At 39.1% G+C, this 17,340-nt stretch overlaps 1 protein-coding gene across 1 annotated transcript; it reads left to right on the top strand.

The window, feature by feature from the left end:
* Positions 1 to 266: 266 nt before the first annotated feature.
* On the top strand, positions 267 to 17,293 carry MYEF2 (myelin expression factor 2). Its single transcript, XM_084214054.1, has 17 exons — positions 267 to 540; positions 5,066 to 5,295; positions 6,505 to 6,557; positions 7,834 to 7,841; positions 7,953 to 8,046; positions 8,897 to 9,088; positions 9,721 to 9,874; positions 10,279 to 10,328; positions 10,415 to 10,478; positions 10,615 to 10,716; positions 10,920 to 10,970; positions 11,045 to 11,113; positions 11,388 to 11,486; positions 13,744 to 13,815; positions 15,039 to 15,241; positions 15,352 to 15,403; positions 17,124 to 17,293. The coding sequence occupies exons 1-17, from the start codon at positions 329 to 331 to the stop codon at positions 17,285 to 17,287; spliced, it is 1,869 nt and encodes a 622-aa protein (XP_084070180.1). The 5' UTR covers positions 267 to 328; the 3' UTR covers positions 17,288 to 17,293.
* The last annotated feature ends 47 nt before the right edge of the window (positions 17,294 to 17,340 follow it).

Genomic DNA, 17,340 nt, shown 5'->3' with positions numbered 1-17,340 from the left:
AGATGTGCCACTTGGGGACTTGGCTTAGCGGTGTACTTAGCAGTGCTATATTAAAGGGTGGACTTGAAGATCTCAGGGTCTTTCCCAACCGAGTTGTTTCTGCGATTGAGTGATTCAGTGCCTCTGAGGGCGGCTGTTGTGAGGCAGGCGCAGCGCCGGCCAAGCCCGGCCCCGCGTCGCCGTGGCAACGCACAAAGCCTCGGCGCGCGTGCCCTCCCCCGGCCGCGAACGGTATTCTCGCGAGACTTGGCGCGGCGCGGCGCGGCGAGGCCGAGGCGGTCGGGGCCCGTTTCAAACCGGCGGTCGCTGGGCCGCGGCCCGGCACGAGATGGCGGAGAGCGACAGGGCGGAGGCGGCCGCGCCGCGCCGAGCCGAGGAGGCGGCCGGCCAGGCGCCACAGCCGCCGCCGCAGCAGCAGCAGCAGCAGCAGCAGCAGCCGACACCGCAACAACAGACGCCGCAACAGCCGCCGCAGGATGAGGAGGCGGCGGCGGCCGCGGCACCCGGTAGCGGCGCGGGCAGCGCAAATGGCGTCAAAATGTGTGTGAGAGCAGGGCCGGGAGGGCGGCGGGGGCAGCGCGGCCGGGGGGGCGGCGGGAGGAGGTGGCCGGACACCCCCCCGCCCCCATGGCTCCTCCTCCGCGGGGCCGGGGCCGGGGCTGGGGCCTGGGGGGGCCCTCCCGCCCCCGGAGCTCGGGGAGGCCGCGACCTGGGCACGGGGCAGGTGGCGGTTCTTGGGCAGCGGCCGCTGAGGGCCGGGCGTGCGAGGCCGCCCCGCAGGGCAGGGCTGGGCTCCGAGCCCCGGGCTCTGGTACCTGGCGCAGCGGTTCCCACGGGATACTCTTCCAGGAGTGTTCCGCATCGCTTCTGGTGCCGTTTACGTTTTCAGTTCTTGCCGAAACGGTGTTATTTGTAAAGCCGTTGAGCTAGTCTTTGTTTACGTGAGAATGGTAAGACAGCCCTGTAGTAATTTACTTTCTAAAAACAAACGCCTGACATGCATACATGAAGTTTTCTTGGAAACTGTAACATTTTCATACACGGAGTATGTAAAATTGTGCCTTGTATAGTAGGTCCAAAAAGAACTTAAAATAAGGGAGCTGGAAATACCAGCTCTCTGGAACAATACCATGAATAACTTTGTGTGCGTGGTTTTTCTTGATGTCAGGCTTGGAGGGTTGTCACTCTTTACATGAGCTAGATTTTGGCCTCAGATCATTAGAATTTCAATATCTCTTCCAATCTCATTCAGATCTTGGAGGGAAAATACATTTGCAGTAGACTTACTGTTACAGTACATCAAAGCTGCTGGCGTCTGTGAAGTTTTGACATGTTCTAAGCAGCCCTGCTCTGATACTGTTGTGTTTAAAAAAATGCATATGGGATCATCTTCATTATAAAGCTGGAGGAATAAATATGTACTTCATGCCTTTACCTGACTCCCTGTAAAATTTAGTTTAATTTACAAGCTATAAATTCCACTTTACTGTAAAATGGAATTTGTAGATTTGTTTACTTTTTCCCTAGTCTGGCCCTCAGCTTCCAAACTGCACATATTAGAATTGAATTTCAAAGGAAGATTGTCACCCTTTTTGTCCTTTTTAGGTGTATAAATTTTATTGCCTTTTGAGATTGCTACTGTTGAAATGAGGTATTTTCTCTGTATCCCCCCTGTCAACAGTATCTTCTTTTTCCTCCAAAACCTCACAAGCAAATGAAAAATCCCAGTCATTCTGCCAGGTAGAAGTCACAACTTGAAGTTTGAAAGTAATGGGGGGTTCTTGGCAACAGAGATTCAAATCTTATTCTGTCACATACAGTTCCTAATCTTCCCCCAAACGGGTGTACAAAGGATTAAGCTGTTAGTCTGTGGCTGAAATGTATTACTTAAAAAAAATGATTTTATTAACCTGGTTTGCTTAGCATTCAATAAACTGGAAAGGGATCCTGACTCAATTTGCACACTTCCCTAAGTTTTTTGTATTAGGCGGTGGAACAGTTCAGCACAACAAAGCTGAAGTGATCCATGTGCTTTGAAGTCACATGTTGTGAACTTCTTCCATTTCTGTCTGCTTATCTTGTTATGGACACTTGTGAGGAGGAGTAGAAGTTTCTTTTAAAACTTCAAGTTTTAGGGCTTTCATGTTGATGTATCTTGTGCTTATTATTTATAGGCTTCTAGTTTTGCATGTGGAAAGCTTGTCTTTTGTCTTCAAAACTTTATGGAAAGTTCAAAAGCTTTTATTTTTTCCCAAAAGGTATAATTGGTCTTTCAAATTAATGAGCATATGCACTTTTTTTTGAGAACTAATTGTAGACATCTTTTTTCCAGCCCTAAGAACAGTGGTGGTCTGTGATTTCACAAGCAAATAAATATTAATTTAATGTGTGAAACATGTAGCTCATACAAAAAGTAAAGATTAGAAATTATTATTGTTTTCCCCCATGAAAATGTCAGTTTAGAATTTCTGAGTCTGTCTTTTCTGTCATCTGTAGGTGAGTAATGTGACATTGCTTTAAATGTATTTATGATTGAAATTATTGTTACTATTCAAGGAGGAGGATAGGAGTTGTAAAAGGATTTCTGCCTCCAGCCTGGTCACTGGCCTGTGTTGGTTTTGGCAGATGAGTTTTGCAAGAAGGATTGTTTCTTTAATTAATCCTCTATTTTCAGCAGCCTGGCTGTGATTCCCAGACCAAGTGCAGTGTGGTTTTGTTTCCAGATTTAGGAGTTTATGCCAGGCTTGTATCTTCTGTGCTCTCTACTGATTTGTACAGCCAGGTCTTGCAGAGCCTCTGGATTTCATATTTGGAGACCTGTCTCGTCCTGTGCACTACATTGAGCACTAAGGGGCTGTTTCATAATCCTTTAAGCAGAAAAGAGCTTAAAAGGCTGAAGAGAATCCATTGCTCTAATCCTTAAACTTAAGGAAGAACTCAGATTTTTACTAGGAGTCTCGTTGGGCAGGAGTTTTGCATTTACAGATGGGGTTGGATTGGAAGGAACTGATCTGACTGAAGCCCTGATACTCTGCTCTTTGCCTCCTCCCTTGAATCCCTCCAGTTCCGGCATTGTTCCCTTCATTTCACTTCACTACACAGCCACACAAGAATTGTGTTGTCACACAGCGTGGTGTGGAGGAGGGATGATGCAGAGGGACTTGGAGAAAGCTGGAACCAGATAACATGTTGTTGACTTGAGATGTTTTAAATTTTACAAATACTTGCCCCAGGGGAGTATCCATGCATTTCCCAGTTGCTAATCCACTCTTAATCCACATATAAACACAGGGACTGTGAAGTTAATACCATGTGAGTGTTTCAAAACTGGGGAAAAAGTCAGGGGAGAAATATGGATGTATTTGAATGTACTCCTCCCTGAAAAACGCCCAGGCTTGAGTAGATAATACATTGAGCTTCATGGAAAGCTCCTTGCATGTGCTTTTGAGTGCAGGAGTGCCACTTACTCAGTTTGGTTAACTGTGCAGAGAGCTGAAAACTTGTCAGTTAATCAAAATCACTGGTTTTGCCATATGTTTTGGTTGTAAAACTGAAATGCCTGAAAACTTCCAAAGTGTCTCAATGAGATAAAAACTAAGCCTGCTGAAATGTGGGAAATATAGTAAAGATAGTGATGTAATTTAAGAAGGAGGGTTCACAATCATTCACTTCTGTCAGTCCTGTAGGACGTCACTTTCTAATTGTTCTAAATCAAGATGCTAATTCTGGCTTTTTAAATATGTGTTTCATTAAAAGTAATTTTGAAGTTTCTCTTTAAGTAGACAGTGATGTGTAGTTAAAGATGCAAAGTAGCATCTGTTTAGTGGATCACATTTGTGTGGCTTTATTCAGTGATTCTTTCAGTCCAGCAGTTTGCATTTTAAAAGTAACAATTCAGGCTCCTTGAGCCTCTGTTGGCATGCTAAATGACCTTGTGATAATAACAATATTAGGAGTGCTGAAGAGTTACAGATACTTCTTATTCTGTTGAAAGTGTATGGTCTTACTGAGGCTGAGATTTGGACTGCTGTAAAAGAAAAGCAGCCAATTTTCTTGTCTTTTCATCTAAAAAATAAAAATATTTTAAAAGGAGTATTTCAGTGCTATTGGTGAAGTTTTGAAAGACCGAGGGCCAGGTGTCTGCTTCGTTGTTTTTAGTGGATAATACCTAGTTACTTAATTAGTCTTAGATTCATAGCATGGCTTAATACAGCTGTTTCCTATGCGTTTAACAAGTTTTGAAATTCTAGTAGTGATATCAGCGTAACTGAAAAAACATTGTTCTTAGTTGAATTTTAATTTCTGTCTAACAGTAGTCTGGCACAAACTGTGAATAAAAATCATATATGGGGTAGATAAAACATAATTTGATATAAAACCTATTGGAGTTGATTTTGATATATTATTATTCCATTGAATTAAGCATCCCAAGCTGTTTCAACTCTCAAGCTTAGAATGTTACTACTCCCACTTCTGTGGTGAATATCCTGTAACTTGTCCAAGTGAGGTGTGAAAATTACCAAAGCACCAAGGCATGGGTACTATAGGTCATTTTTCACTCTTTCTGTTTTGGTCTTTGTAGTAGTTTCACAGTTCCATCTTTGTGAGTCTTGACTGACAGGATGTGTGGCACAGGTTGCCCAGAGTTGTGGATGCCCCAACCCTGGAAGTGTTAAAAGTTGGGTGGTGCCCTGAGTAAGGTGATATAGGGAAAGGTGTCCTTGCTGATGGCAGGGGGCTTGGAATTAAATGATCTTTACAGGTCCCCTTCCAACTCAAACCATTCTAGGATTCTATAATTCTGTGAAATGGAATGTAAGGGAATTAGTAAGATGTACTTTCTTTACTTAGTATTGGAACATATTTTTGTTCTTGATAAAGCAGCATATTTTGGAATTACTCTGATAGCATGAATTTATTTTTCCTAATTTGGAAAGCAGCATTTGACGTCCTGGGAGTTCCAATAGCATAGGAAATACTCAGTTATGTAGGTAGGAAGTGAGATAGTCTAATGATCTGACACAAGACTAACTGTTTTTGTTTGGATTTTTGTTTGTTAATGTAGAGACAATGATGAGACAGCAAAAGAAGGGAAAGCACCTGTGAAAGAAAAGTTCGTTGGAAAAGCAAAGGCAATCCCTTCTCTTGGAAACAAGAATAAATTCCACCCCTATGCAAAGGAGAAGAACGCAGGCTCTGGAGACAAGAAGGCTGTTAATCGCAATAGAGTTTTTATTAGCAACATCCCGTATGACATGAAATGGCAAGCTATTAAAGACCTGATGAGAGAGAAAGGTAACTTACTCCTTGTAATACACTTCACACAGAAACCAGTGGGGCTTAAATGCAACCGATGTGTCCTTTGAGCCACACAGATTTGATTTGACACTTTTTGTTTTGGGCTGTACTTGGTACATCTATCTCCCTTCCCCCTCTTTCATCCGAGACAATTGCATTGCAGGGTAGGCTGGGTAAATGAAGTGCTCACAATCTTCTGCCATTCTGGTGTGATAGTAGAGAGTATATGCATGACCTCATGAGTTCTTAAAGAGATTGTGTTTTGTCTAGTTGTAGTTCTTGTAGATTTTTTTTTCTCTAAGGGCTTTTGTATTTAAGCAACACATGAAGTGTGTTAACCTGAATAATAAGGGATGTCTTTCAAAAGTTGTTTTGTATTTCTTTGGTGGAATCTGGCTGTGGCATTAACTTTGTCTGCATTGTCACTACTGCCATGACTGTTTGTCTGGAGCTTTGTATTAAAAGCTTGTTCCTATGTTGCAGTTCTGATAGAGAAACCCGACTACCCCAAAAATTTTATTTTAAATTTGGGGTAAAATAATGGTAATATATGGATTTTGTAAAAAGTTAGTTCTGTGTTTTCCTTGAAAAATTGATTCTTCAAAAGTAATGCAAAGCATACTTGGCTTTTAGGCTGTGAAAAATGCCAGACCCCCCTTCTGTAACTGCTGGCTTATCTGTTGTAAGGTGACGTGACTATTTGATTGGTTTATTTACTTAAACTTCCTACTTTAGAAAGTGAGTCGCTTGCTGTGAAATATTTGATGTGTAAATTTGGTTATTATTGAAGGCAAACTTATGATTGGAGATATTCAGGTAGAAAGTCACCTTAAAACAGGTGTTGTGAGTAGGATAATAAATGTAACACTTTTCAGTGAAAGTTGACGTTTCATTTGTTAGGTTAAGGGCCTGTGTATATCTGAATTTGTTCACCAACTATATCATACTGGCCAAAATATGATCTGTAGTATGAATTAGGTTAAATATAGTTGTTTGTTTTTAGCTTTTGAGAATGTGGCTGCTGCATATTTCTGAAAATTAGCTAAATTATATAGCCATTGACAGGAGGTATGGTTGGTCTGGTTTTGATTGTTGGTGAATAATAGGTGATTCTCTGTAGACTTGTGCACAGGGGCACAGTAAAGAAAGATACTGGTGTTTAAATGCATTGTCTCTTGGTATTTTCCCTTTGTATGTCTTATGTAGTTGGTGAGGTTACATACGTGGAGCTGTTTAAGGATGCTGAAGGAAAATCAAGGGTAAGTGCCGTGGGCAACAATCTGCTAGAGGTTTAAAAGTTCCTCAGCAGTTTTATTTTTGTATAATACCTGTACCAGTTATTGGAAAGTAAGTTTCATTTTCACACTGATTTTCATTAAGGTAGCTATGAGGATTCTGTATTAGAAGTAGTCTGACACCTTCATGCAACTCACACTAGTTGGTTGTAAGGGATGAAGTACTTCTGTAAATGTTAACAAATGGCTTTTACTTAATTCTTCTTTTTAGCCAACACCTTTGTTTTGGTACAAATCTGTTTCATATGAAGGATGTTCAATAAACAAATAATTTTGTTTAAATTTTGCTAGTGTAGTATGCTCTTCTTGGGGCCAATAAGTATAAAATGTTAGCTAAGAATATACTGGGTGAAGTGCCTGATTTCACAGCTTTGCAGGATTGGTACTTTTAAACACTGGCTTAATGTATTTGCTTTCTTAAAACTAAATGGATAGAGATGGTTGGTAGCCAACAGAGTGCCTTCAATGAGGCACTAATAGTGAAGATTGTTAAAGCTCCTCTGTCTTCTTAATAATAGTCAAAAGTTTGGCCAATAGCAGCTCCAAACCTGCAATGAAGAATGTGAGAAATGCAGGTTTGAGTCTTAACTGCGGTTGTATCAATTGTTGTAAATTACTTTCTTTAATACTTGTTAAAACTAAAACATGCTGTCAGCTTTGCTATGCTTTAAGAAATCCTCAACTCTTTGCTTGATTAGAAGGATGCTGGTGCAGTCAATAAGGTTATTTTCTTATAAGGTAATTTCTTAATTATGTTGTAGTACTGAAGAGGTATGCAGACTGCTTTTTCATTGTAGTGGTGTACTTGATGTAGGTAGATTTTAATTTTGTAGTTAGTGGACAACTTTGAATGACGTGATGAGTGTCTTGATTGGTTTTTGGTTATGTTTTGGGGTTATTTTCTTTCCACCCTTTCCCTCCCACCTCCTCTTCCCAGTTGTCCTTACATGGATCTGTGTGGCATTTTTCCAATTCTGGTTTGACTCAAAGAGCATAAGAGACAGTGTATTCTCTTGCATTTGAATGGTATGTATGCTGAGAAAGTAGGAGAAATTCAGATTGGCTACCACTAAAGAGCATATATTATGGATTTTGGAGCTGAAAATAACTCTTATAGTTACTTAACAGTGAGCTGGGATCTTTAACTGGAATCGTCGTTGCTCTGTCATATGTGCTGACTGATTTTTTTTTTTCTTGCTTGTTTTCTCTTTACATATGATGACAAATCTCGCGGATATAGGGCTGTGGGTAAGTTTCTTTTTTTATGTGTGTAGGAGCACACTGCTATCCAAAGATTCTATTAGATTTGGCATGTTAAACTTTATTTTAATACTCTAAATGTTTTGATCTCTTTCTAAGTGTGGTTGAATTCAAAGATGAAGAATTTGTTAAGAAGGCATTAGACACTATGAACAAATATGATCTTAGTGGAAGACCCCTGAATATTAAAGAGGTATGTTTATTGCTGCTGTTTTGAATTTGAAATAATGAAGATACTAAAGCTACTGAGATGACCATACAGGGTTTTGAGAATCTTACATGTGCAATTTCCAGTTTCATTTTTTGTAAAATTTTCTTAATGGGCTGTACTGCCTGTTGGCTTGCAGAAGGTTGGATACTATGCCGAGTAAACTGACAAAAAGCGTGTCCTAAAGTCAAAGTAATCTAATGCTGTTTTTTTATTAAAACAACTTCACTTCGTATTTTACCTTAGGGTTTTTCCAACCTAGGTAATCTATGTTTACATTGCTTACCTGCTTCAATATATGACACCAAATGAGCTAATTATTAGACCACCACATATGTGCAAAAATGGGGCTGGAAATAGGGAAGTTGTACTGTCTGGAAAGTGAAATAATATCAACATTTCTATTGTAGTGCTGTAGTATGATGGTATCTGATGCAGTTCTTCCTGTCCTGTTACAATTTTAATAATGGTATTAATAAATAATACAAAACCACCACCTAATTAAATTAATTCAGTTCTTGGAAGAAAGTGCTAGACTGACAGTCCTTTAGCTTGAAATCTTTTCTACTTGTCCATAGGCTAGGTACAGCATGTGAAGTGGCAGTGCACGCTTCCTCAACAAGTGCTTTGCCAATATGCCTCAACCCTCATCTGAAAGGACCCACCTCTAGAGGTGAGGGAATTAGGGCTCCATGCTAATTCACCCTCTGACATGGACAAGTGTATTTATTAGTTGATAATTTTGATGGGTTTATGCAGAGTTTCAAATAGTACCATTTTGTTTGTTGCCAGTCCAGTTGATGGTTAAGTGGCTTTGTTTGTGCCCACGTTTCAGGATCCTGAAGGGGAACATGCTCGTAGGGCGCTGCAGCGGGGAGGAGGGCAGTTTCCAGGAGGACATGGACCTGATGCAGCACCTGGAATGATGAATTTACCACCTTCTATTCTCAATAATCCAAACATTCCTCCTGAGGTTATCAGTAATTTGCAGGCAGGCAGGCTTGGATCCACGATTTTTGTTGCCAATGTAAGCTTAAAACTGTATTTTATAACTTTAATGTTTGATCTTTGTAAGACATCTTATACCTGTGTAGTTCAGATTTAATATTAAGAGGAGGTTGGAAATAGTTCACAGTTAATATATTGAAGTGAAAATGTTGGGTATGTATTCAGATTTTGGACATGGAAAGATACATTAAACTCTTGAGACTGACATGCACTTCTAATTATTGCAGTCATCTGTTGATTCAAAAATATTTTATACATCTTTTCATTATTTACAATTGCATTTCTTTTTTATTAAATATATACGTAAGTTTACTTAAGTTTATCTTGCTAGTTACTTTAGACTAACACAACAAAGTTCCAACAAATACAGTGGTTCAAGTTCTTTATTAGCACAAAAGACCACTGTATTAATATGAGGTCTTGTAGAATTACAGCTGCTCTTCTCAAGAACCAACCCAATGATAGTATGTTAATTAAAATACATGGACATATTGTACATACATGTACAATTGGTGATTTTTTGGACTTTGACACAGAGTGTAAATATTACAAAATCTCAACTATTTACAATTTTCAACCATTTTGTCAATGAGGCGTTAACAGCAATGCAGAGGTGGGCACTGAAATCACTATTGTATTTCTGTGTTTAAGCTTGACTTCAAAGTTGGCTGGAAGAAATTGAAGGAGGTATTCAGCATTGCTGGAACTGTGAAGCGTGCTGACATCAAAGAAGATAAAGATGGCAAGAGTCGAGGAATGGGGACAGTTACCTTTGAACAAGCAATTGAAGCTGTTCAAGCAATATGTATCCTTGGTTTTGAAAAATAATTGATCATGTATTGATTAGTCTTTAATGGTTCTGGCAGTGTAGTTTTGCAAATGGTGCTTGTTTGCCTTGTAGCTACAAGAACTAGGGTGTAATACTGTGCAGATTATATTTGTAATGCCTGAATTTACTACTAAATTCCAAAAGTTCCTCATGATGTTGAACAAAATTAAAATACCTGGCAGTGGGACAACTGTGAAACTAACTTCAGTGTACCTAACAGTTTGTATTGCAGCTTCTGTCTCTTGAATTTGGTTTCTAAAGATAAGGTAGGGAAAGATAAGACTCATAGTAATTGTACAAAAATATAATAAGTTATTACATTGATTCTTTAGAAATAGTTAAATTGCCTTCTTAAGACTCCTTGACTTGAATTTCTTCAGCTATGTTCAATGGACAATTCCTGTTTGATAGACCCATGCATGTAAAAATGGTAAGTTGCTTTCATTTCTTTCTACTTTATATGTCTCTGCCAAAACATTGAAAGGATCATAGCATAACATCCTTGTTTTTTGTCAGGATGACAAATCAGTTCCTCATGAAGACTTCCGTGTTGTGGACAGCAAAAGCTCACAATTACCTCGTGAGTGCCTGCTCTGTTTTCTACCCCTTGCACTTAGTATATGGTGATCCATGTTTTCACACAGTTTAGTAACACTTTTGCTTACTGTGAAGGTCTCTCTTCTGATCATACTTTGGTTTTTTTTGTTGTTTTTGAGGTGGTCTTGGTGGCATTGGTATGGGACTTGGACCAGGTGGGCAGCCCATCAGTGCAACACAGCTGAGCATGGGTGGTGGAATGGGGAGCATGGGTCCAGGAGGTAAATCCATATTCTTCATTTTTAAGTTATACAGAGCTAGTTTAAAAATTTTAAAGTTTAAAATTGTCATTTCTGTGTTGCAAAAATGACAGACTTTTGACAAAGCAAGCCTTGTCTAGCGTGCTTTTGAGATTTTAACTCTGTCTGACTTTTTAAAAATCCATTAGGGTGTACTAAGTGTTGTTTATCTTTTTGGTTTAAAGGTATGGGAATAGACGGCCCAGGATTTGGTGGAATGAGTAGAATGGGAGGCGGTACGTGCAATGAAGTTTTTTGCATTAAATATTTCTTTAATACTGTATAGAAAACACTCTTCCTTATTTTGCAGGACTTCCTGGATTTCGTGGAATGGAAGGAATGCCTAACATGGGAGGATTTGGAGTCAACCGAATGGGAGGTAGTTGAACACCGTTCCTGTACACCTACTAGTTTGCTAATATTTATTTATTAAAAGCTCTCCATTTAGGGGTGGATAATATAGATGAGTTCAAAGGAAGTAGTTGCATGAGTCGAGGCCTAGGAACTGGTGGGAGAGTTGAGTGTGTGATAGGTGCCTCTGACTTGTGCATTAGACTCACTTCTGTTTTAACAAGCAGCCGTGAAACGAGTGTAGTAGGAGCATCAACTTAGATGTAAATAACAGAATATTCCTGATTTTTTTTACTTTACAGAAATGTTCCGTGGCGGAATGGGAGCAAACATGGAAAGAGAATTTGGTCGTGGTGACATGGCATTGAACCGTGGTTTTGGAGAGTCTTTTGGAAGGATGGGTATGGTAACTGTTAAATTTTCTGTGAAATAGTACTGGAAGAATATTGCTAGAAAGAGACCTGGTTTCATTTGGTCATCTTCTGTCTCTTCTCCCCCAGTCGTTACTGTAAGGATGTAATATGAATGTTCATTACGGTCACCACTTAAGACAGGGGTTCAGGTGTGGAGGGTTTTTTTCTCCTCCTTAATATATGAATGGAATAGCTGTTTGAGGAAAGCATTTACCTTCATACTGTGTATTTTGTGGGGTATTAAATCTTTGTGGTGTTGAAGTATATACTTCGGATAATCCTGAACGCAGTGTCCATGTACAGCCTTTGTAACTTCCATGAGCCTGTTTTGCAAGTGCATGGTGTAATACTGTTTCTGCTGCAGATCAGGTAGCATTGGACAGGAGTGTTGAATTTTGGTGCCCTCAGTTTTTGTCCTTCCTTCTGAGCTCCTGTAGCTCAGAATGGTATTTATTGGCCTCTTCTGTAACTGAGCCAGGATTATTTTGTTTATAGATGATGTCTTGTTGGCAGTGGGGTTCCCTCGAATGAGTTACTCCTGCATCTTCAGAGGCGTGGAAGAGCTCAACAATAAAGCCTTCTTGCCCTTTGTTACTGTGCTGTTACCTGGATGAATCAGAGAATCCTTTAGGTTGGAAAAGATCACCGAGTCCAGCCTTTAACCCAACACTGACAAGTCCACCACTAAACCAGGTTACCAAGAGCCACGTGTACACGTCTTTTAAATCCCTTCAGGGATGGTGACGCCACCACTTTATTGGTCAGCCTGTTCCTATGATTGACAACTCTTGCTGTGAAGCATTTTTCTAATATCCAATCTGAACCTCCCTGGTTTAACTTGAGGCCGTTTCCTTTTGTTCTGTTGCCTGCTACTTGGTAGAAGAGACTGACCCCATGTCTCTGCAACCTCTTTTCAGATAGTTACAGAGAGCAGAAAGGTCTTCCCTGAGTCTCTTCCTCTCCAGGCTGAGCACCTCAGCTCCCTCAGCCATTCTTCACAAGGCTTGTGCTCCAGAGCCTTGATCAGCTGTGTTGCCCTTTTCTGGACACACTCCAGAACCTCTATGTCTTTCTTGTTGTAAGGGGCCCAAAACTGAACACAAAATGCATTATAGGAGACAGCTGTTCTTCCTCTTCCCTGTTTCTTGAGTTTTCCATTCCCTTAATTCACCACCTTGAAAGAGAAGAATTGCTAAGAGCATAAGGTTCATCTGGTCTAAAGGTTGATTTTTTTTTTTTAATTTTTATTTTATTAGTTGAGGCAAGTGATAGTAAAGGGTAACTGTTGTGTGCTTGTCTTCAATACTGATAATCGTATAGAAGTGGTAAGAACATAATAAGCTTGTCCTGTGAGCTAGTCTTAATGCCTTGGAATGAATGTCCTAGAAATCAAGTGTATGCTTTCACTCTGGCTACCTGCATAAACATCTATTTCCTGAGTGAAAATGCAAGGCCACTTAAGTTATGTTTCTGCAAGCAGTAGGCTTCTGAGTCTTATGGTAACATGTTGGTTAAAAATTCATGAATATGGCCACTGTGAGAAACTGTTGGGGGTGTCTTTCATTCAGTAGATCCAGCAAGCTTCAATTTACAAACTATCAGTGATCTGCCCATTTGAATAGTGTCCTGAGAACCAAGATTAGAGATTCCCAGCTTCACCTTAAATAATGGAAGGAAATTCCATGGTAGGGACTTTTAATAGATACTGTATTGGATTAGGGAAGGCCCTGATGTATTCCTGTTACAGTATTTAGGTTAATGGTATCTTAAAAAGAAATACTGTGAAGGCATTTGGTTTTAGTAACCTTGAAATCAAGGAAAGTGTCTTTGATTGGGCTATAGTATCAGAGTGGAATTGAGGATGTTTGATTTACAACAGAATTGTTGAGTTTTTATACTATCAAGTTCATATAAGATGAAGCCTTGAATTTTGAGGTTGTTTTTCCCAATGTGGGAAATGGCCCATTTAGTTTCACCATGTTTGTCCTGCTGGCAGGCTGTCAGAGGGGAGAAAAGCTAGAAAGAAACTAGAGTAGCTTAAATCTGTAGTAGAAAAGGAGAAGCTAAGCTTTACTTAAAAGGTGTTCCTATTTAGTTTGTATAGTAAAGGCGCACGCTCAAGTGCCCTTATAGAAAAATATTGCCAGGTAACATTGAGAACAGTGCACTTCATTAGCGTGTACTTTGTTTTTTTCACTAACTGGTGGTTTCAGTGTATGTCACTTCATTATTTTTCTCTGTTTAGGTGGTGCAATGCTTGGTGTTTTTGCAGGAGGAATGGGAGCACCTAGCATGGGCCCAGTAAGATCTGGAATGAGTAGGTTAACTTGTTTCAATAGAACATAAATGCATAGGCAATGTAACAATACCGTGTACACCTACTTGTATCAGAGCAACTTAGTGTAGTGTAGTGTCTTGCTGTTGAGGGAAGTAGAGCTCGGTTGCATGTGACAAGTCTAACAGTTTTCAAAGCTGTTGAGGTAAAAGTTCAGAGGAAAACTAGCTAATACAGTCTTTCCCTAAATCTTAGATTTGGAATGGTTTCAACTTCTAGTTTGGTGGGAGAAGTGATTACAGTAAACTTGTGTTTCAGAAAAAAAGACAGGCAGAGTTGTTTGAGTAAACTTCATGAAGCCAAACCTCAGTAATCTTTCATCATTGAAATAAAAAATCAGCCTTGAATTTCAGATTATCCCCCAGTTTAATTTTGTGCAAAGCTCCAGTACTGAGTTTGTATTGCAGCAATTCTCTGAGTTCCTCAGGCTAGAGTAGATGAGAAACTAAAATCTTGCTAGTGCCAATCTTAGAAGGCATAAGGCTTAAAGAGAGGGTCCTTCATGAATGGTATCTTGGTCGTTTTACTGTACATTAATTTTTACTTATGAATCCAGAAATATTATAGTATTTGAATGCTATTGCTCTTAGTTACTTATATAAATAAATTAATACATTTTATTCCATGTATGTACTTTTTATCGGGGTTTAAACTGTGACACATAGGAAAGTTCACTCTCTTTACAGTACTTGCAGTAACTTCTGTCCTTGGCAAAAAAAAGTCTTCTGTAGAAGATTTTGTAATTAGGTGTGGGTGCATTAAATAAAGCTGAATATAAATGATGGAAGCCAAATAAACAATAGTATAATATCTGGTCCAATTATCTGTATCTAAGTATTGCCACAGTTATTTATTTGATCTTTTTGGTAAAGTGTATTATATTTTTTTTAATTAAACAAGACAGACTTCGAATTCTCGTGTTCAACATTTTGCTACATTAGATGGTATGACTAATAGCTTGATGCAGTTTGGTTTTACTATTTTAGAACTGACACTCTATATCTTGTATAATACTTTGTCTTAAAATACTAGCCATGCTCCTCGATCAATCGCTGTGCATGTATATAAAAGTTATGGTTTATATTACAGCACTTTTAATAAAGTTATTCTTCTCCTTACACAAGAACTTTATTTTATACCAAATACTTGTGTGTTTATTACTAAAAGGAGATTTTATTTGATCCTCCATTTCTCTCTCTGTGTAGGTGGTGGAATGGGTGGTATGAACAATATGGCTGGAGGAATGGGAATGGATCGGATGGGCTCCGGTTTTGATCGAATGGGACCCGCCATGGGTGGAGGCCTGGACAGGAACATGGACATCGATCGAGGATTTGTGCCTGGCCCGATGGGAGGTGGAATGAGAGAGAGATTAGGCTCTAAAGGCAACCAGATATTTGTGAGAAATGTAAGCAATGAAATATATAGGAACCACAAGTTTATTTTGTGTGTATGTTTAATTACATGCTCTTATTCTCATTGTAATATTTTGTTACCAATCATACTTTCTTATTTTAGCTTCCTTTTGACTTGACCTGGCAGAAGCTAAAGGAGAAATTCAGTCAATGTGGTATGTATGTGAACCTTACCCCTGTTCATCTCCATGGACTTCATGTGTTACATGGTGTTTATTAGGTAACAACAGGAAGACTGTTGTCTGACTGAAGAAGAGTCTGGCTAGCTTAATTTTTCTTGTTTCACCCAGCTTTCTTGAGTTATATAAATAATCTTTAGGCATGCCAGAACACAAGACCAAGGTACAGTATGGGCTATGTTGGCTCTGAGTGCTCATGTGCTATAAGCTTTAACCTATTCATTTAATAAAATTACTCTTTGATGTTTTTTTCTTTTTTTTGACATATTCTCTGGCCAGTAAAAGTATATAATGTAGTGTTTCCTATGAGTTAAATATGTGCAGGAGCCTGGATCTGTCCAGGTCCTGCATTACCTTAGAAATGGTGCTGCATCAAATCAGGGTTAGTAATTTGGCCAGTGTATCACTACAGGTTTTATCCATATACATGATCCTGATTAGCGTATTTGCAAGCTAAGAAATAAATGTGTGCTACAAATACTCAATAATTGCTTTTATCTAATTGAGAAAAGTTGGTCTTTTCACAGAAATAAGTAAAAAATAAAGCTTGACTGTCGAAATACATGACATGTTTTGAAAACACATTTTCAGAATGGAGAGCTTTAACTGAATTAGAGGATTACTTCCTATTTTGGATAAACAGAAAAGATAAATAATCTAAAACATACTACTGATGCCTAAGACAGTAATCATACAGCTGTTTACAGATTTGCTATAAATTAGACCTTGTATTTCAATTATGAAAAATTACAAGCTGTTGATGTTTTCTTTGTAGATGGAGGCTATAGCACAACACGTTCTTTCTTTTTTTTATAAGTCTTAACCTCCTGGGCAACTTTCAGATAGTTCAGAATTTTATTTTCATTATCTCTGTCACCTAGTAGATGTAGTAATTATGTTCAGTTGCTTTTAAGAATTATAAGCAACAGATTGTGTTCATGTCAGTATCATAAAAAATACAAAGACTGTTTCCCAGTGTACCATTTCTTTCAGTGAAAGGACAGTCTTACATGATATTTAAAAATAAAAGGCTTTGTATTTCAGGGAAAAGTTTTTTCTTCCTAGTGAGATTCAGGGGCTCAGGAAGGGTGTGCTACAACATACCATGACCAAAAACTCATTAGCTCCAGGGAACTGAACATTCTCAGAGGTACATCTTTATAAAAATATTTCCTTGTGAGTTGCGTGTCTGACCTCAAGGAAGCTCAGCAGGAATTGGATAGTGCATGCTACTTTTCCACCCCTCCCAGCCTGGTAACTTTATTGTTTTAAAGGCTTTAATTTTGCTCTGCAGCTTTTTACCAAAATTGCTTGACTATTGCTTGGTATGTTTTTGTGATGAACAGGGTGGACTGGATTAAGCTACAGTTCGGTTAATGCCTGTCAGTACTCACACTTCTATCAGTATGAAACACAAACCTTTGCCTGAGTCTTAAAGGGCGCTTTGTTTCAAACTTGAGGTCAAATACAGACATACTTCAGGAAAGAGTCGAGATAGCGGATCTGGATTTGGATTCTTTCCTGCTGTTTTGTCCCGAGTCACCTTGCCTGAATGAATGTACCATCAGTCTGAAAGGGCCAATTTCATATGTTCCCCTAAATTATACTTTAAAATGTTTTTTAATTGCTTCTGAGTTCTTTAAGTTGTTAGTACACTGAGGACTTGAAATAACTGCTGTTTAACTTATTTATTCAGGTCATGTAATGTTTGCAGAAATAAAAATGGAGAATGGAAAATCAAAGGGCTGTGGAACAGTCAGATTTGACTCACCAGAATCTGCTGAAAAGGCCTGTAGGATAATGAACGGCATAAAAATCAGTGGCAGAGAAATTGATGTCCGCTTGGATCGCAATGCATAATTTAAAACTGTGTGTTCAGGAACATTCCTCTGTCTGTTTAGCTTCTCTGTCTT

Source organism: Fringilla coelebs, assembly GCF_963513975.1.
Source record: "Fringilla coelebs genome assembly, chromosome: 12".
Lineage (NCBI taxonomy): Eukaryota > Metazoa > Chordata > Aves > Passeriformes > Fringillidae > Fringilla > Fringilla coelebs.
Note: the sequence above shows the minus strand (reverse complement) of the source record. Positions and strands in the feature narration are given on the sequence as shown.

Coding starts and splice junctions, on each gene's coding strand:
- MYEF2 (XM_084214054.1), top strand. CDS start 329: ATGGCGGAGAGCGACAGGGCGGAGGCGGCCGCGCCGCGCCGAGCCGAG. Junction 10,717..10,919: donor GGGGAGCATGGGTCCAGGAG/GTAAATCCATAT, acceptor TTTGGTTTAAAG/GTATGGGAATAGACGGCCCA. Junction 15,404..17,123: donor GGAGAAATTCAGTCAATGTG/GTATGTATGTGA, acceptor TTATTTATTCAG/GTCATGTAATGTTTGCAGAA.